This window comes from Oncorhynchus clarkii, chromosome 19 (genome assembly GCF_045791955.1).
Source record: "Oncorhynchus clarkii lewisi isolate Uvic-CL-2024 chromosome 19, UVic_Ocla_1.0, whole genome shotgun sequence".
Classification (NCBI taxonomy): domain Eukaryota; kingdom Metazoa; phylum Chordata; class Actinopteri; order Salmoniformes; family Salmonidae; genus Oncorhynchus; species Oncorhynchus clarkii.
Window position 1 is genome coordinate 25,457,629 of NC_092165.1, and position 20,075 is coordinate 25,477,703.

Sequence of the window (20,075 nt, forward strand, 5' to 3'; positions counted from 1 at the left end):
TGTGCGTGTGTGTGTGGTTGCCATCCTACCCTGTGTGTTTGGGAGTGGAGAGTTGTGGTCTGGGGGCCTGTTTAGCAACAGTAGCATAAACAGCAGTAGTAGCAACAGCAGTGGTAGTGGCAGCTGGAGTTGCATTAATAACAGCAGGTGTCTCTGGTTTGGCCTGTCTCTCCACGTAGCTCTCTGGGAACCAGCCCATCTTCCCCTGCCGACAGCCATACAGCCAACCCTGCTCCCGCTCTGTACTCTCATCCACCTAGACACACATGAACGGGCACACAAAGGTCAAACAACAAAGAAGCACAAACCTGTACTCAGAAATTATGACAGAGTGTAGAATTACATTTAGTCATCTCTATGGTTCTAACCTCGATGAGCTCATCGGCCTCGAAGCTGAGTTCGTCCTGGTTGCGAGCTGTGAAAGGGTAGAGCGCCCGGAAGGAAGTGAGCGCCGCAGACTTCCTGTGCTCCATGGCCTGGGGCTGCAGACCACCTGGAACAGCCATTCACATTACAGCACCTCAGTTTACATTTGAAAATATATTAATCTTTCATTACACCTATATTGCGAGCTACATTTGACCAGAGCAATCATGTGCCTTTTTGTTTTCGATATCGTAATATAGGTTTAATAAAGGTAATGAATGAATGAAAAGAATGCAGGGGAATGAAACAGTTGAATGTCTAGTTGTTCCTTCTTACCTTTCCTCTCCTCTAGTCCTCTGAGAAGGGCTGACAGTTTGTCATGGATGTTTGTCTTCCCTGCACTCGGCCGCAACGCCTCCTCCTGTCTTTTCCTCTTCTCCTCCTCCAGCTTCCTCTTCGCTTCTTCCTTCAGCTTCCTCTCCTCCTCCTCCTCCTCCTGCCGCCGCCTCCTCCTCTCTTCCTCCTTCCTCTCCTCCTCCACTCTCTTCCTGTCCTCCTCGCGCCTCTTACTGTCCACCTCTTCCTGCCTTCTCCTCTCCTCCTCCACTCTCTTCCTCTCCTCTGCGTCTCGGATTGCTGCGTCCGCAGCCCGCTGCCGCCTCTTCTCCTCTTCCTCCTTCTCTCTGTCCATCTCCTCCTCTAACCTCTTCCTCTCTTCCTCTCTCCTGCGCCAATCCTCCTCTTCTTGCTTCCTCCTCTCCTCCTGCCGCCTCCTCTCTTCCTCTCTCCTCTCCCCCTCCTCTCTCTTCCTCTCCTCCTCCTGTTTCCTTCTCTCCTCCTCCCTCATATTCCTCTCCTCTTCCTCCAGTCTTCTCCTCTCCTCCTGCATCCTCCTCTCCTGCTCTCTCCTCTCCTCTGCTCTGCGTTCCCGTTCTGCCTGTTCTTTAGCAGCTAAGAGGCGGGCCTGCACCTCCTTCTCCTCCTCCTCTCTGAGTTTGGCCTCCCTCTCTTCCTGCAACCTCATCTGTCTCTCCTCCTCCTCTCTCTGCAGCTTCTTCTGCCACTGACGCTCCTTCTCCAGCTTAATGCGTCTGGGTAGACATGGGAGGGAGGGAGAAAGAGGTCAATGTCAAAACAAATCATGCTTGAGCGTGTATACAGTGCATTTGGAAAAACTTTTTCCACATTTTGTTACATTACAGCCTTATTCAAAAATGTATCAAATTGTTTACTTTCCCTCATCGATCTACAAACAATACCCCATAATGACAAAGCAAAAGATTGCAAATGTATTTCAAATTAAATTGAAATATCACATTTACATAAGTATTCAGACCCTTTACTCAGTACAGCCTCGAGTCTTCTTGGGTATGACGCTACAAGCTTGGCACATCTGTATTTTCGGGAGTTTCTCCCATTCTTCCTGACAGAGCTTAAGAGGATCTGCAGAGTTGGATGGGGAGCATCAGTGCACAGCTGTTTTCAGGTCTCTCCAGAGATGTTCAAATCAAGTTCAAGTCCAGGCTCTGGCTGGGCCACTCAAGGACATTCAGAGACTTGTCCTAAAGCCACCCCTGCATTGTCTTGGCTGTGTGCTTAGGGTCTTTGTCCTGTTGGAAGCTGAACCTTCGCCTCAGTTTGAGGTCCTGAGCGCTCTGGAGCAGGTTTACATCAAGGATCTCTCTGTACTTTGCTCCGTTCACCTGTCCCTCGATCCTGACTAGTCTCACAGTCCCAGCCGCTGAAAAACATGATGCCAGGTTTCCTCCAAACATGATGCTTGGTATTCAGCCAAAGAGTTCAATCTTGGTTTCATCAGACCAGATAATCTTGTTTCTCATGGTCTGAGAGTCTTTAGGTGCCTTTTGACAAACTCCAATTTGGCTGTCATGTGCCTTTTACTGAGGAGTGGCTTCCGTCTGGCGTAAAAAGGCGTAAATGGTGGAGTGCTGCAGAGATGGGCTAAACATCCAGAAGGAAAACCATTTCCACAGAGGAACTCTGGAGCGCTCTCAGAGTGACCATCGTTGGCCACCTCCCAGACCAAGGCCCTTCTCCCACGATTGTTCAGTTTTGCCGGGCGTCCAGCTCTAGGAAGAGTCTTGGTGGTTCCAAACTTCTTCCATTTAAGAACGATGGAGACCACTGTTTTTGGTGGCCTTCAATGCAGCAGACATTTTTTGGTACCCTTCCCCAGATCTGTGCCTCGACACAATCCTGTCTCTGAGCTCTACGGACAATCCCTTCAAACTCATGGCTTGGTTTTTGCTCTGACATGCACTGTCAACTGTGGGACATTATATAGACAGGTGTGTGCCTTTCCAAATCATCAAGTTGTAGAAACATCTCATGAATGATCAATGGAAACAGATTGAGTCTCAAAGCAAAGGGTCTGAATACTTTTTATCTGCAAAAGTGTCTAAAAACCTGTTTTCGCTTTGTCATTATGAGGAATTGTCTGTAGATTGTTGAGGAAAATGTTTTATTGAATACATTTTAGAATAAGGCTATAACGTAACAAAATGTGGAAAAAGTGAAGGGGTCTGAATACACTGTGTGTGTTCGTGTATATGTGTGTGTAGAGGAGAGACCAGGTCACCTTTGGGCCTCCTCCTCCTCCCTCCTCTTCCTCTCCTCCTCCTGCGCCCTCTGTCTCTCCAGTTCTCTCCGTTTGTCCTCTTTGATGCTCCGTAGTTTATCCAGAGCCGACTGCTGCTTCCGCTGGCTCGCTCTCAGATCCTGATATTACCATATGCACAACATCAATAAGAGGGCACATTTCACATACTAAACGGGGTGGGACGTATTCAGAATAACAAAGGCACAACATGATCTTTGACCGACAATGACCTGTGACGAGGGAGAGGTAAACGACATAGGATTTGACATGAAGCACAAACTACAAACCCACAAGGTGGCACAGCAAGCACAGGGGTGAGAGGGGTTGGAGAACTCAGGGAATAGTGGTTTAGAGTCTAGACACAAATACAGAGAGAGAGAGAGAGAAGAAAAGAGAGAGTGAGAGAGCACCTTTAGGAGGTAGAAGAGGTTACTAAGGCAGTTGACCAGAGAGAGGAGACCATGAAGCAGGCAGTCATCAGCATCCCCATACTGCAGCAAGACAGGCCAGGAGAGAGGGACGAGGGAATATGTAGGGGTCAGAGAGAGTTGAGAAGGAGATAGAGGGAAGGGGGACAGGAAAGGATGGAGGGAGGGAGGGAAAGAGAGGAAGAAAATGAGGAGAAAAAGGCCAGTGTTGTAGTGGTAGTTTAGACACAGATAGAAGCAGCAGAGCAGACTGGTTATCAATCATATTAGCCACACAAATACTGAATCATTCCAGCCCCGTCTCAAATCAAATCACGTTAATATCATATATCCACTTCAGGTCGAACGTTATACTTATTGTATATATTGTAATTACTTCGCCACCATGGCCTATTTATTGCCTTACCTCTCTTATCCTACCTCATTTGCACATGCTGTTTATAGATTTTTCAACTGTATTATTGACTGTATGTTTGTTTATTCCATGTGTAACTCTGTTGTTGTATGTGTCAAACTGCTTTGCATTATCTTGGCCAGGTCGCAGTTGTAAATGAGAACGTGTTCTCAACTTGCCTACCTGGCTAAATAAAGCTGAAATAAATACTTCAACATATTACCATAACATTTGAGCGAGTGAGTGTTAATATTCACCGAGACGTGGGTGTTAGACATCCAGCTGACCTAAAATGTTAAATGTCCGTACCTGTATGTCGTTCTGGTACTGGTCCATGTCGGCCAGTTTAGCAGCCGTCTCGTTCTCCAGAGCATCCAGCTGCTGCTTCAGTTTGCGACACACTCCGTCCTTCTCACTGGCGCTGCGCTTCAGCGTGGACATGGTGGAGACTGGAGAAGAAGAGTTGAGAATGACAGGAGGAAAATGTTAAGTAGAATTCACTATGGTTTTCCAACATCAGTTCCTATTCAGTCATGTGAGATTGTTTATGTTTGACTGAACGGGAAAATGTGTCTAGTCTAGCCATATAACCTAGTCCTACTGTATAAACAATCCATAAACACTAGTCTAGCACTCCACCACAGCCTAAATTAGCCCCAGTCTCAACCTAACCTAACCCCAGCCCATACCTGGCAGGTTGTTGAGGGCCATGTTCCTCAGTTTGTCACTGAGCCTCTGCTGTTCTGGAGTCAGCTGGGACAGCTTCCTCTGGTACTCCTTAAGCACAGGAACAAACGCATCATCAGGAGGGGGACAACGACACACCAGAAACACGAAGGAAGGAATGAGGCAAACAGTAACTGAGAATACAGTTAATACTAAGACAGACACCTCTAGTTGTCTCTGCAGGGAGTTGATGTCCAGTCTGCTTGTGTCTCGTCTCTGGTTGGTCAGCTCCAGCTCGCTCCGCTGCATCGTCCTCTTGCTCTGAGCATCATGCAGCCGCTCAGAGATCTGCCTGTGTTTGTTACCCTAGGAGAGAGATGTGGTCAGGTACCGTTGGGATTCTGGTAGATTAGGAACTATGACACCAATGGAGAAACAGAGTGATTGAGTATGCCAATGAAGCTCATTTGAATTTAAGTGAGTGAAAATGGGAGAGAGTGAAAGAGAGTGAGCGTGACTGACTATAGCCGTGCGTGTGCGCACGTTGTAGCCTAGGGCTGTGGAGGTCATGAAATTGTCAGCTGTCGATTGTCAAGGAATTAACTGTCGGTCTCACGGTAATTGACCGTTAATTAACAAAACACATTTAGCATCTCCTGGCTTCCACACGTAGAATACAAGCCACTGATGCAGACCTTTGGAACATCTCCATGTAATATAGCCTACACCATCAGAATAAACCCATTTAATATAGCCTACACCATCAGAATAAACCCATTTAATATAGCCTACACCATCAGAATAAATCCATGTAATATAGCCTACACCATCAGAATAAACCCATTTAATATAGCCTACACCATCAGAATAAACCCATTTAATATAGCCTACACCATCAGAATAAACCCATTTAATATAGCCTACACCATCAGAATAAACCCATTTAATATAGCCTACACCATCAGAATAAATCCATTTAATATAGCCTACACCATCAGAATAAATCCATGTAATATAGCCTACACCATCAGAATAAATCCATGTAATATAGCCTACACCATCAGAATAAACCCATGATTTATTTTAGACAGGACTAAAGAAACATGATATGAAGAAAATGTAGTCTATTTCAGAAGAACAGAATAGCATACTCTGAGATGTCCTTATGTTAGGTCCTGATCCGGCTATGCCATATGGGCTGCACTAGTTCATTTAGCAGACAAGATTAGCCTAGAATTCCGTGGTATTATTTTATACTATTTCATAGTATGAAGAATACAATTGAACATAGCTGAATACAATTGAAAGGATGGTTTCTCCAAATGATTTCTGAGGGAGTGCGCACATGGGGCTATTCTGTTGAGCAGTTAACAAAGACACAGGTCCTCTTATATGCTTAATTAAGTGTAATTTATGCAACTTTAGTTACAAAAGTTGGGCGATATGTTTAGATTTTTTTATAAATTCTAAGGCTGCATGATGGAACTCTAATGATGATTTGAAAAAAGTTGCATGAAAAGCATGAGCTCTGCTTTGCTTCTTACACAAGCTTCATCAGTCTCTCATTCACAATTTGACAAGCACTTGATAATGCCTTGAATTTCCAGGCGGCATCCCCCTAGTATGGCCGTAATGCCCCTTTTAAAAAATCCATGCCTTTTGAGGCCAATATTGGGCTGAATATAATCCGAAGCACCTTCCGAAGCACCTCTCACTCACATGGCTCTCTCAGATATCTAAATACTTATTGGCCAATGCCGGTCACGTGATCCGGGTTCTTCTCACAGGCATCCATCTCAGCTCCAAAGTAGGCTACAAGTGAAGACCGACACGTCGGGGACGCAGTTGCGCACGTCCTTCTTATTGAATTCCGAGGTACATATTGAAGATGCTAGAAGAACTATCCACATTTACTTTTCATCAGCCAACAAGATGAGTAGCCCTAACAAACAGCAAAAGCACTAGCCTATGTCAATCTACTATCCCCTATAGTACAAAAGTTGACCTATTCTATTGATCAACTTGTCCTTCTGTGCGAGAAATAAATATTCCAAACATAGTCTGGGACAGTTGTGGGATGCGATAGATCCCAAATTAACACAACCACTCACACCGAAAAAACCTTTCGAAAGCAATGAGCCTGACGCAATAGATCAGAACGTTTAGCTTAAAATGTTACTAAACTATTAGGCTATTTCGTCACATTATAAGCGCAGCCATGCGCACATGGCAGTAGGATAAAAGCATGAATGTTCCAAAACGCAATCAATTAGCGGGAAAACACCATTCTCAAAAGTGACCGCAAATGCGATTTTGCATGAAATGCTTTATTATAAAAGGTGCATTTTTATGGTGAAAGTGATCTTTCCTAAACTTGAAACTCACGTGCAGCCTACATATGCCAGTTAGGCTCTACACCGGTTGTAAAGCAGATGAATGTGCTTCATTTCAAGAAGTTATTTGGCCACTTTAGTTGTGATACAAACCTTATCGAAACATATAGGCCTATGGGCTAAGCTACAAGAGGTGTGAGACTATGACTTGAAAGAGTTGCACAAAAAAAGGCATGCACTGTTTCTTGCTTTACTGCACACAAGCTGGGCATCATTCACAAGTGATAGGTTAATATTGTCACCCATCAGACTGTTCTTGATTTAATCTTGTCTTCAGATATTTGAAATAATATAAACGTGTGAAATTAGTTTCGATTTAGAATGGACCATTATCTGTCTCGGAACAGGGGGGAAAAATACATGTCATCTAAGCATTTAAATAGTGAATGGAGGACACTTTTCCTGTGGTTCATTTCCTTACCAGCCAAGTAGGTTATACTTCTGTTGAAAATATAAGCAATGTGCTTAATATTAGGAGAGTTGAGAAATAAATACAGTAGGCCTAGCCTATAGAAATCTGATGGAATCCTCTTTTTAAGAGGCCATCAAAACTCTGTTTTCTCACGCAAATGCATAGCCTAATGAAATGTTGAGCAACATGAGATCATAGGCTCTCATGTTTGATTGGATGTTCAATTTCATTTGCATTGACGTCAGCGTTATTAGAGGGACAATAGAGTCCTGAGTACCAGGCAGTTACCACGTTTGGTAAGTTACTAATGACCATCAGCAGCATCAGAGCTTGGAGAAGCCTAGTTACCGTGACTGTGGTCATGACTCGTGACTGCCGGTGTGGCAGTAATACGGTCACCTTAACAGCCCTAGTGTAGCCTCACCACAGCCTCCAGCTCCATCTCCAGGTTCCTCTTCCTAGTTTTTAGTCTGCCGATGTCCTCCTGCTCCTGACTCTTCTGGCTCATCAGCTCTCCTCTCCTCCTCCTCTCCCACTCCTCTTTCCTCTGGCGCTCCAACTCACGCTGCGCCGCCTGGGGAACACACACGCAGTCAAACACACACACGTGGACACACACACACATACAGAGCCCTGGCCCATTATAGAACATGCCTCTTCACCTCTTTTCTCTCAATCTCCTTCAGCCTCTCCTCCTCTTTCTGTCTCTCCAGTTCCCTCTGTCGCTCTAGCCTCCTCTCCTCCTCCTTCCTTCTCCTCTCCTCCTGCTCTCTGGCCTCCCGCTCTCTCCTCTCTCGCTCCTCTCTCTCCTTTTGCTGGCGTCTCTCCTCCTCTCTCCTCTGTGTGTCCTGCAGAGCCTGTCGTCTTTTCTCCAGCTCCGCGTTCCCTCGCTCCAGGTTGGCCTTGAATTTATCCTCAAACGATACTGAAGGAGGGAGGGATGGGTGGGGAGAGAGAGGATAGGGAGACGAGTGTCATAAGTCAATAGTCATTAGATGTGTACAGATGCATAATGTATGTTTTGTAGTCATACAGGAGAAGAGTGAGTGGGCGTGTGTGTGTGTGTGTGTACATACAGTTGCTTTTGGGTTTCTGTGGTGGCTCAGCCTCCAGTTCTTCAGTGATGCCAGCATAGAGAGATAAACTGGTCCCATTCACAGCACCCCTTCCAGAAAGAGAGAGGGGAAGAGTTAGGTAGGGGTTTGTTTGTGTGTGTATCTCTGTGATGGTGGTATTAGTTCTATGGGTAGTGTGAGAGGTAAGGGTTAGGTAGGGGTGTGTGTGTGTGTGTTTACCTCTGTGATGGTGGTATTAGTTCTATGGGTAGTGTGAGAGGTAAGGGTTAGGTAGGGGTGTGTGTGTGTGTGTTTACCTCTGTGATGGTGGTATTAGTTCTATGGGTAGTGTGAGAGGTAAGGGTTGGGCGGTCTTGGCCATGTCCACTAGATGCATGGCCAGAATAAACTCCTCTCCTCTTAGCTTCCCATCCTTATCCACATCGGCCAGGGTCCTGACAGAGACAGAGATACTAGAGATTAGCGCACGCACACACATTCTTAGGTTCCTCCTTTGAAGCACGTTACTGCAAAGGTCAAACGTTCTTATACAGGTACAACTGTAAGTTGATGATGAAGGTGTACTCACCAGATGGTGGCCAGCTGTGTCTGAGTGAGCAGAGTGGTTGCCATGGCATTCCTCACCTGCTGACCTGAAATACACACACACACACACACACAGAATAAAGCAATCTCAGTCGATTACGTCACGTATTATAACTTGCAGCCTTTGTGGACAACCTCCAAATTATAAGAATGATTTAAAAGGATTCAGAAACAGTTGCCAAGTGATCCTACACTGGTTTCCGACAGTGAGTCTTAGATACAATGGCAGTTTCCCCAGAACAGGTCTGTCAAGAGGTAGCTGAGAGGAAAGGAGAAGGTGTAGAACAATCACACACACACACACGAACGGCCAGTAGAGCAGCAGTCTTCCACAACAAGGCAACAAGTGTATAAGTTAGGAATGTTAAAGGCAAAGTCGTCAACCCAGTGGACACAAATTCCAACAACCACACCCCGCATTCCACAAATGCTTCGGTTCAAGTATGACACACACAGGTATGCCAGGCTTTCCACCCATCACGAGGTGCATCTTAATCGGCTCGCGTGTCTTCCCTTCCTAACTACCACATGAACATTACCCCCATCTCTCATATAGCTGCATTATCCACAGTACATGCATTTTGAAAACTGACAAGGATAACACAGTAAAGTCAATTACTTAATTCCATTGAGGTTCCTTAGGTAAACTACATTACCCATAGCCACCCTCCTGTCGGACGGCTGCCTATCTGTTTGCCTATATTTCCCAGCAGCACCCACCTGTGAGGTATCCCGTCATGTGTTTGTCGAGGCTGTTGAACTGCTGTCTGTATTTCAGGCGCGAGGCCTGAGGCACGGCCCAGTCAGAGGGCACCGTCTTAGGAGAACTACCTGCCAGGGAGGTGGTGGATGAAGAGTTGGAGCTGGTGTGGAGAGAGAGAGTTGGATAGAGAGAGTGAGAAAGATGGATGGCGAGAGAGAGCATATTATAGAGTTAGCCCATGTAGAAACAGTCCATTGGCATCTAAATTGGTAGAGATGTAGGTCAGATACTATAAAGTGTGTGTGTTACCTGCTTGAGCCTAGGTCCAGCAGTGACGTAGCTTTGTTCATCCCAGGAGAGAAACCCAGAGGAGAGGAGGTGTAGGACACAGAGAGAGGCAGGCCTTGACACACACACGCATTATAAAAGTCCTTATCAATTTCAACTGAGATTTACCATTTGGTTACATTGCAAATACACCATGATATCCACTCAGTTATTGAGAATGGTGACACAGCAGTTTCTACTCTCTATTCACTTCCATACAGATTGAGAGAGAGAGGGTGGAGGTTGAAGGAAAGAGAGAGAAAGATAGAGAAAGAGAGAGCCTGTCCTCCTCTTACCTGTCCCCATGTGTCCTGGTGGAAGTTGCTGTAGGATACCCATAGTGCCATTGGGGAGAGCGGGGCTGCCCAGGGACGGCAGCAGGGGCATTGTTGACGTGGCAACCAGGGGGACCATGCCTGTTGCCATTGGGACCATAGGAGTGAGGCCAGTCACAGGGGTCATGGGTGAGAGGTTAGGGATCATGGTTGAGAGGTTAGGGGTCATGGTTGAGAGGTTAGGGGTCATGGTTGAGAGGTTAGGGGTAATGGGGATGGGGGTGAGCATGGCGATGGCTCCAGGCATCATCGACAGGTTTGGCATGGAGCCCATTCCTGGAGAGACAGAGGAAACACACATTATTAGAACGATAAGATAAAACATCGAAATAAAAATAGAATAGAAGTGTTAACATACCATAGCGTGAGGACATGGCGCCTGTTGAGGAAGGGGCGGGCACTGGCGGCTGCTTCATGATGATTGGTAGAGAGGAGGGCAGGGGTGTGCCCTGAAGTTTGAGCTTAATGAGCTTCATAGCGATGGAGAACTCCAACCTGTCCATCTTCCCATCCTTATTCATGTCAGCCAGGGCCCTGGGGGTAGAGAGAGGGTCATAACTTTCTCAGGACAATCAAGTGTGGGTGACTGGAGAGCAGCTGCCTACAAGATTTCTCCCAGCACAGAGAAGGAAGCTCACCATATCTCTGCCAGCACTGAGGAGGGAAGACCCGACTGCAAGAAGAACTTCCTGGCCTGCTCCCCTGGAGTGCGAACAAGAGAAAGAGTGAGAGAGCGAGTGAGCGACATTACAGTAGGGAGAGATTAAAATATTGGTGTGCATGCAAGCATCGTCTTGGTACCTGAGACAAAGCCCGTCGCGGGAGAGAGGGTGTCAAACTGTTTATCATGTTTGTCCCTCTCCTCTGGAGAGATAGCCCACACATTGCGGCCGCCTGGAGAAAGAGAGGAGAGATAAATAATTTTCAGATACCAATCTCAGCCCTCTGTGGGAAAAGGCCTACGAATCTATAGGTACAAGGCAAACAGAGGTGTATGGTAGCAACACACACACAAAGGTTGAGCAACAACTCCCAACACAGGAAACAGCTGAGGTTTCACAAGACAACCTCAAGCTAAAAGACACGCAATAAACACACACCAGGCAAAGCCTCTTAATATGACCAAAGAGCAACTGTATGAATAGACAGAACAGGGATGGAATTTAGACATTCAATTGTACCCCACGATGAAATCAGGGAGGGGACTGTGGATCTGTCTCCGTCCGTTAGGCACACGCGATATATCTGACAGCTCTTGCCCAATTTTGGACGAAACTTGGGTGAATGATGTGTCTTGCAATAGAGATCCTTCATTTACAAAATTACACTTATTGGCCCAAGGGGGGCGCTGCATCATTCGTGGGGTACTATATTTACTGTTGCCTTTTTTAAATTCATGGTTCGTGAAACCCAGCAGTCATACAAGACAGAACCACTCAGTCCCTTTTAGCTTTCGCTTGTAACTTCTTTTAAAAAAGTGGAGGACAAACATTGTTACAGTCCCCCACAATGAAAACGGAAGGGGACTATGAATCGGTCTCCTTCCGTTCGTTCGTACGTTACATCTCAAACACTACAAGCCTGAGTTTGATGAAAGTTGGGTGAGGGCTGAGTCTTGCCATAGAGATGCGGCATTTGTAAAATAGACACTGATAGGCCTAAGGGGGAGCCGTAGTAATCAACAGAAATTCCAAACATTAAAACAAGCACATCTCGTATCCCGTTTGAGTTATCACTTCTTTATTGTTTTATTGTCCACATCAATACTACTAACATCACTTCTAGTGTCTGTGTTTAAAACCACTGATTATACGGTAATAAATAAATAAAGATAAACCAGTTCACTCTTATCTCGGTCTACATTGGCAGGCTCGGGGACTGTCCCTGACACAATCAATTCCAGCCCTGCACCATGGAACACAGTAGGCTCACTGTAATTGGGCCATGGTCTTACAGTACAGTTCAGGCCAATTTTGTTTCAGTCTATTGATTTTGACCAAGTAGGTAGAATATGTTTGTGCAGCGTTTCCCCTATATGCATTTAGCAGCGGCGCACTGCTGCTGCCATATCGTGGCTGCCACCTCAAAATGTAAATGTATAACTCTGCCATCGCTGCTGAAAACAAAATGTGAAGGGAAACACTGCTGTGATGAGACTGACTTAAAACTAGATCCGTCATCTCAGTGCCGTTTTTCCCTGTTTCAATCAGAGCACAGAACAGAACAAAATGTGAATAAAATGTTCAGTTGAAATGAATTTAAGTTACACTGAACAGGATTGAACAGGGCATCGAGTCAGACAGGATCTATGAACAGGGGCTTGGACAGGATAAATTTTTATTTTATTTAACTAGACAAGCCAGTTAAGAACAAATTCTTATTTACAATGACGGCCTACACCGGCCAAACCCGGACGACGCTGGGCCAATTATGCGCCGGTTGTGATACAGCCTGGATTCGGGTATCTGTAGTGATGCCTCTAGCACTGAGATGCAGTGTCTTAGACCGCTGCGCCACTCGGGCGTAGTGTTTGATAAGATCTATGAACAGGGGTGTAGAGTTAGATATAACACTGCTACAGCATCAGGTACAGCAGATATAGGAGCTGGACAGAGACAGACAAGAGTCGTGCTGCAGTGAACAGCCCAGTGAGCGATACACTTCACACTGCTGCTGCACCGGAGGACAAGAAAAGAGGCTCAGCAGAAAAAGACAGGAAAAAACCCCAGCTAAATGTGCCCTTGAGAGAGCAGGAGAACGTCACAGCACAAACACACACACAGAGTAATAAAGACATGGTCTTACCATTCATGGCTGCAGGTGGCAGAGGGGGCGGGGGGTCTCCCGATCTTCTACTCAGCCGGCTAGCTCGCAGTCATCTGCAAAACACACACATTAGTGTCTGCACACACACAAAACAAGCGAAACTTCCGCTCATTAATAATGGAGGGAGGGCAGAGCGCTGCTCACACCAACTCAGAGAGAGAGAGAGTGTAGCAGCTGCCCAGTTTCTCATTGGTCAGCAGGTTTCAACAGGGTTTCTCCTGTTCCTCAGTCAGGGAGTCAAACACAGAGACACCAGGGCCACGTCCCAACTCTACTGCAACACATAGACACCAGGGCCACGTCCCAACTCTGCTACATAGCTTCCTCTCGTTGTTCCCTAAACTTCCATCAATTCCCTTTTTATCCTGCTCGCAAGTGGACAAAGACATCCCACCAAGGCTACATCACAAGCATGACACCCGTAAAAGAGAAAAACTGCAGCCAACACATAAATACAACATAAACAACAAAAGAGCCATAATAGTAATTACACTGGTCAGAAGGAGATCATGGTAGACTGTATACATACTGATCAACCATGATGTGTGTGTTCTATTTCTATTTCTTAGAAGAAACCCTTAGTCCCCCTGAATGAAAACACCCGTCACTTGCATGCATGTCTGCCTGTCTGTCTGTCCCCACAGGTAAAGGGCAGGTAGAGAGGTGTATGAAGGAAGGTGTGTACAAACAACACAAGCACCTTCACAACCCGCTGACAGTGGTCAATACTGCAACACCGAGGAGAGCTCACAAGGAAAAGTAGCAGAAAAGTATGGAGAAAGGGAAGGGCATGTCAATGAGGCCATACAAGGAAAAGGGAGAATTCCAATGACTATACCCTTCCTGTTCCTTTCCAGTCACACACGGATAGCAGCATTTCCTGTCCAGCCAGTCAGCTGACAGGAAGTCCCTGGCAGCTCTGAGGTTCTTCCTGTGGCAGCCCTCTGTGGCGGTTACATGACTCAGCCATAAAACAGTAAAATAAAAAAATGTACTCTACAGAAGCCCTTCAGGATGCTGGCGGTCCAGGCCTTAGAGTTGACCTGTCCAGTCCCCATATCAACCCTTAGCCCCTAACCCTAGAACCTTCTACAGTGCCTTCAGAAAGTATTCACACCCACTGACTTCTTACAAAAATATTTGTGTTACAGCCTGAATTTAAAATGGATTAAATTGAGATTGCCACTGGCCTACATACAATATCTCATAATGTCAAAGTGGAATTATGTTTTTGGAAAGGTTAAAGTTATTTTTAAATTGGAAGCTAAAATGTCTTGAGTCAATAAGTACTCAACCTCTTTGTTATGTCAAGCCTAAATAAGTTCAGGAATAAAAAATATTAAAGTTGCATGGACTGCATGGCAATAGTGTTTAACATGATTTTTGAATGACTTCCTCATCTCTGTACCCCACACATACAATTATCTGTAAGGTCCCTCTGTCAAGCATTGAATTTCAAAAACAGATGTGAAGGGGTTGGATGGGTATACTGGTGGCACACAAGTGTGGTATTAGTGTAGGGCAAAGAGACAGAGGGAGGGATGGAGGAAGACGATAGGAGGGAGGGGGGGGGGGGGGTAGTACAGGAGAATGTGGCCAAGCAAGATGGCCTCACAATGGGGAGCGTGCTAACCATCTGCTCCATCTATTCCCTTCTTCCTGTGGGTATTTATCCCTCTTCTGTCCCAATAGTCCCTCCTCATATCACTTTCCCTCTGAACCCATGTGTCCCTCTCCTTCGCCCTCCCAAATAACTTAGGATTTAAGGTGGAAGCGGTTAGGGGTTGTTTCTGCCTGTCTGTATCAGTGAGAGAGGTGTCCGTGCACAGAAATACAGGATGCAAATTGGTTTCAGTGAACAAACACCCAGGGATCCCTGTGGAGCCTGCTGACACATACAGCAGTCTGCTCTGTCTGTACAAACACACACAAGCCCCCTGCCTTGCTGTTATTTGCATGTGTTTTGCATCGTGTGGTAAAATCAGGAGCGGGTCAAGCTGAAAAAAGGTGAACACTGAGCAGCACAACAGTAGAGACTGGAGTCTCGACAGATCAGACAGCACCATGTTAAAAATAAAGAAAGCATCAGATTAGATGATTCTACACTGACTACATCCTCGTTGAGAATGAAAGATCAAATACAAGTACAGTGTGTGAACAGTGTGGGAACTCTGGGCCAGTAGAGATGGCATCATCACCACACGAGTTAACCCTGTCATTATTCTCCCCTCTCTGTCAGACACAAGTGTTTTTTTTTTACCTGACACCCAATCAGGGCTGAGATCCAGAGAGTTAACAGGAAGGAGAGAGAGTAGGAACAATGCAGAGTCACTGCATATACCTATCACTGGTCGATTTCCCATCTGAGCATTAAGAGTCTCTCCCTGAAACAGAGCTCACACAGACAGAAACCTCCACTAGGGATGGGCATTTGACTGATGAGTACACACATTATTTTATTTTGAGTAGTCTAAAAAATAAATAAATAACTGAACAAGGCCCACGCTGGAAAATAATTTCAGCATTTATCAACATTGAGTGTACAATACATTAACACCTTCCTAATATTGAGTTGCAACCCTCTCCCCCCTCTTTTCCCCTTAATCTACACTGATTGAAGCAGATTTAACAAGTGACACCAATAAGGGATGATTTAATAACTTTTTTCAAGGTGACAAACCAAAATCAGTCTTTCGATATACAGACATTTTATTTAGTTTATTCTGCCTGTCCTTGGACACGACATGTTTGGTGAGTACGTATATATGCTTTTCTGATGAAATTATCACACAAATGTTTTTGTTTATTTTCAGTGTGGAACCCGTCTATATTTAGAGGGGGGTAATAGCCTAGGCCAGTGGTTCCCAAATTTTTTTATAGTCCCGTAGTACCCTTTCAAATATTCAACCTCCAGCTGCGTACCCCCAAATGTTGTTTTTCGTCATCATTGTAAGCCTGCCACACACACACACTATACGATGCAGTTATTCTTATGTTTAATAAATGTGAGTTGTCCAGCTCTTATAGGACCGGAGCCCAAATAATGTAATAATCAATAACTTTGCTCTATAATTAACCATCTTACATATAAAACATTAATTGTTCATCAAAAAATGGGAATAACTCACATAGGTTAATGAGAAGGGTGTGCTTGAAAGGATGCACATAACTCTGCAATGTTGGGTTGTATTGGAGAGTCTCAGTCTTAAATCATTTCCCACACACAGTCTGTGCCTGTATTTAGTTTTCATGCTAGTGAGGGCCGAGAATCCACTCTCACGTTGGTACGTGGTTGCAAAGGGCATCAGTGTCTTAACAGCGTGATATGCCAATGCAGGATACACTGAGCGCAGCCAAATCCAGAAATCTGGCAGTGGCTTCTGATTAAATTCAATTTCATAGAACCGCTTGTTACAATTTCGATGAGGCTCTCTTGTTCAGATATCGGTAAGTGGACTGGAGGCAGGGCATGAAAGGGATAACGAATCCAATTGTTTGTGACATCTGTTTCGGGAAAGTAATTGCGCACCAAACTCACTCAGGTGCTTCGCTATATCACATTTGACATTGTCCGTAAGCTTGAGTTCATTTGCACACAAAAAATAAATCATGCAATGATGGAAAGACCTGTGTTGTTGTCCTTGATAATGCAGAGAGAGAAGAGCTCCAACTTCTTAATCATAGCCTCAATTTTGTCCCGCACATTGAATATAGTTGCGGAGAGTCCCTGTAATCCTAGATTCAGATCATTCAGGCGAGAAAAAACATCACCCAGATAGACCAGTCGCGTGAGAAACTCATCATCATGCAAGTGGTCAGACAAGTGAAAATTATGGTCAGTAAAGAAAACTTTCAGCTTGTCTCTCAATTTTTTTTAAATGTGTCAATACTTTGCCCCTTGATAACCAGCACTTCTTTCTGTATGTTGTAAAAGCGTTACATGGTCGCTGCTCATATCATTGCATAGTGCAGAAAATACACGAGAGTTCAGGGCCTTGCTTTAACAATGTTAACCATTTTCACTGTAGTGTCCAAAACATCTTTCAAGCTGTCAGGCACTCCCTTCGCAACAAGAGCCTCTGTGGATGCTGCAGTATACCCAAGTGGAATCGCGTTACCACTCCACTATGTCTCCGTCATGGCTTTTGCGCCATCAGTACAGATAACAACACATCTTGCCCACCAAAGTCCATTTGATGTCACAAAGCTGTCCAGTACTTAAAAAATATCCTTTCCTGTTGTCCTGGTTTCCAGCAGAGGATGTCTTCCTTAATTGACCCCCCATAAACGTCACTTACATATACCAGGAGCTGGGCCCTCCACGTCTGACTCATCCAGCTGTAACACATAGAATTCACTGGCTTGTATACGAAGCAGTAATTGTTTCAAAACATCTCCTGCCATTATTTTTCAAACTGGCATGTTTTGTTTCTAAATGTCTGCGCAAAGTTGTGAGAGAGTACTTTTCCACATATAACACACTGTGGCTGGAGGAAGGCACTACTCCCACTATAAGAGAACTCCAAATCAATGTAGTTCTCATCATATTTGCGCCTCTTCGATGGTCCAACGTTCCTGTCTGTTGTTCAGTGCTTTCCCGGGTAAGGGGGCAGTAGCTCTTCGGCTACATCAGATTCACAACTGTCAGTGTCCATGCTAGCTGGGCTATCAACAAATGTAGAGTTACTGATGCTAGCATTGGATGTGCTCATGGAAACAGAACAACTTGTCGTCGACAGGTGTAGTACTTCTTGTAGTAGCAGTACTACCAGTAGAGCTGGTATGTGTCTATGGACGCAGGGTTTAATTTTTTTTAAGCTATTTTCGAGCAAATGAAATGAGCAGCAGCTACGTTTGGCCACATACGGACCGTTAGTGGAATTGCTGCGAGAGAATAACAGTTAATGTGATTGGATGTTAATTATTTGACTAGGCTACTAGGCTGTATTTGACATTGTGTTGTTATTTCGCTGAACACTAGATGGTTTAATTTTAGCAGTGAAATAAGGCTACTCAGGCAAGAAAAAAAAAGAAAAAAAAAAAACTCACCCAAATGTATTGCCCCACTGGAAAATATAAATGGACTGCTTGAAAATCTGTATTATTTGGCGTACACCCCTGGGTGGGAATACCTGGCTTAGGCTAACCAACTTTAGATGGCACTAGCAGCTCAAAGTAGCTTAAGTGAAAAATAGACAGGATGAAAATATTCTAAAATGGCTGCTCGTTTTTTTGGAACATGTATTTTCCTACTTCAATCAAACAGTCCATTTTGAATTTGTGATAAAACTGTCATCATTTGGCAAGGAATGTAGCTTGTGTATCCCATCAGTTATATACATTTTTAGGCATTTACTTCTGTAGGCCTAACGGGAGGATGTGTGCGCACTCGTGTGTGGAGGTAGCGGTCAAAATGCAATTGAGTGAATGAGACACAGAAAGGAAAGGGAATTTAGGGAGAAGAGTGTGATTCTTGGCTTGGTTTGTTTTTTTGTTGTGCCCGGGAAATGCACTTGTACAAATGGAACACTAGAGTCAAAGCAAAATAACATTGTCTTCAAGACAAAATTTCACTTGCTCGTTCCGGCAGCCACAAAGCACATTCCACCAACAAGAAAACGAGCTTTGGCATCAGTTCGAGTACTCATGCCCATCCCCAACAGACACACACACACAAGCTATCCTGTCACAGCTCAGGAATTCAGACTGACAGTTCTGAGAGGGAGATGGAGAGAAAGGATGAAGGCTGAGAGAAGGAAAGAGGAGAACAGAGTTGATGTAAGGTAAATATAGAGGGACGGGTCTAGCAGTGACGTGGCCTAAAGCTGATCTCACCATGGTGATATAATGAGTTTAAATGACAAAAGGGGCTTTGGAAAGAATCACTGCAACATGGCCTGTACTTGAAATTAATGGTTCACCACTTCAACCACTGCGCTCTTTCACCTAACAGACACCATGGTGATGGAAGTTAATTATATCACTAGCTCTAATGAACACAGATGGACAAATCCACTTTCAACTCTCTAAGCCCTGCAGTGTCCATATTGCGACATCTCCTACTGGCTTAGATTAATGTTTACTTTTTTCTTTCGAAGCACGTCTCGCCCTAGCTCTACCTACATTGCTTCATCCTGGAGCCTTTGGGTGGGTTCCATCAACATGCTCCAATTCTACACAGGCCAGCTCAGATTCTCGTTATAGCGTGAAACATGTTGAACACCTCTCCAGACATTGTAAAGATTTCATTATCTGTGTGGATCCACATAGAATTGATCTAATTGGACCCGCGCCCCCGCCTCCCCAGCGAGCCACAGAGAGAGGATGGAGATCAAGTCCTCTGCTCAGAGAGAGAAGATCTAGAAAAGATTAGCTCAATTGAACTCTTCTAAACTGAATTGACTGTCTGGATTAAGGCTAATCAGGATTAGCGGATGTGGAACTACTAACAAAAAAATATTCCTGATCACAGCTGGAAATCTGATTGCTAGTAGGGACGGGCCTGAGTTATAGAGTACTCGAAAGGATAACAAAGCTCGATCTGTAACAAGAGACACCATTTTTCTTTTAAATACTATAAAACTATTTGGTGGAATGTGCATTGTTGCTGCATGAACGGGAAAGTTACATTTTTGGCAGAACAGTTGTTTCTGTGAACTGCTGTGCTGTGTGTTAAAAGGCAGATGGATTTGTTTGCTATATCTGTACACAAAGGTAGGCTAGAGGCCATGACACCGAGGGTCACTTCCATCACCAATGATGACCGAAACAGTGCTTTTCACCAGGAAACCAACCAATACACCACCAATGTGTAGGCTAGCCCATTTCCTTAACCAAAGTAGAACTCTGGTCTAGCTGTATAACATTCACCCACCTTGTGAGTTATTTGCTGGCCCGTGACTGTTTGGCGACACTTTTCCCGCGACAAAAGGTAAATACGTAAT

At 44.9% G+C, this 20,075-nt stretch overlaps 1 protein-coding gene across 2 annotated transcripts in view; it reads right to left on the reverse strand.

The window, feature by feature from the left end:
* LOC139374958 (intersectin-2-like) overlaps positions 1-20,075 on the reverse strand; it is a 35,156-nt gene that overhangs the window by 13,355 nt on the left and 1,726 nt on the right. Inside the window, exons 2-21 of one of the 2 annotated variants that reach the window (XM_071116239.1) lie at positions 13,111-13,184; positions 11,107-11,199; positions 10,944-11,007; positions 10,664-10,839; positions 10,267-10,581; positions 9,953-10,046; positions 9,661-9,803; positions 8,924-8,987; positions 8,652-8,789; positions 8,356-8,444; positions 7,942-8,204; positions 7,704-7,853; positions 4,700-4,840; positions 4,498-4,585; positions 4,118-4,257; positions 3,397-3,477; positions 2,966-3,105; positions 703-1,457; positions 369-493; positions 30-256 (exon numbers count right to left, since the gene is read on the reverse strand). In XM_071116239.1, the coding sequence (XP_070972340.1) occupies positions 30-256; positions 369-493; positions 703-1,457; positions 2,966-3,105; positions 3,397-3,477; positions 4,118-4,257; positions 4,498-4,585; positions 4,700-4,840; positions 7,704-7,853; positions 7,942-8,204; positions 8,356-8,444; positions 8,652-8,789; positions 8,924-8,987; positions 9,661-9,803; positions 9,953-10,046; positions 10,267-10,581; positions 10,664-10,839; positions 10,944-11,007; positions 11,107-11,199; positions 13,111-13,117 (3,293 nt within the window). In that variant the 5' untranslated portion in view covers positions 13,118-13,184. The remainder of the gene's footprint in view (positions 1-29; positions 257-368; positions 494-702; positions 1,458-2,965; positions 3,106-3,396; positions 3,478-4,117; positions 4,258-4,497; positions 4,586-4,699; positions 4,841-7,703; positions 7,854-7,941; positions 8,205-8,355; positions 8,445-8,651; positions 8,790-8,923; positions 8,988-9,660; positions 9,804-9,952; positions 10,047-10,266; positions 10,582-10,663; positions 10,840-10,943; positions 11,008-11,106; positions 11,200-13,110; positions 13,185-20,075) is intronic. The other variant, XM_071116240.1, reaches the window with a different exon arrangement.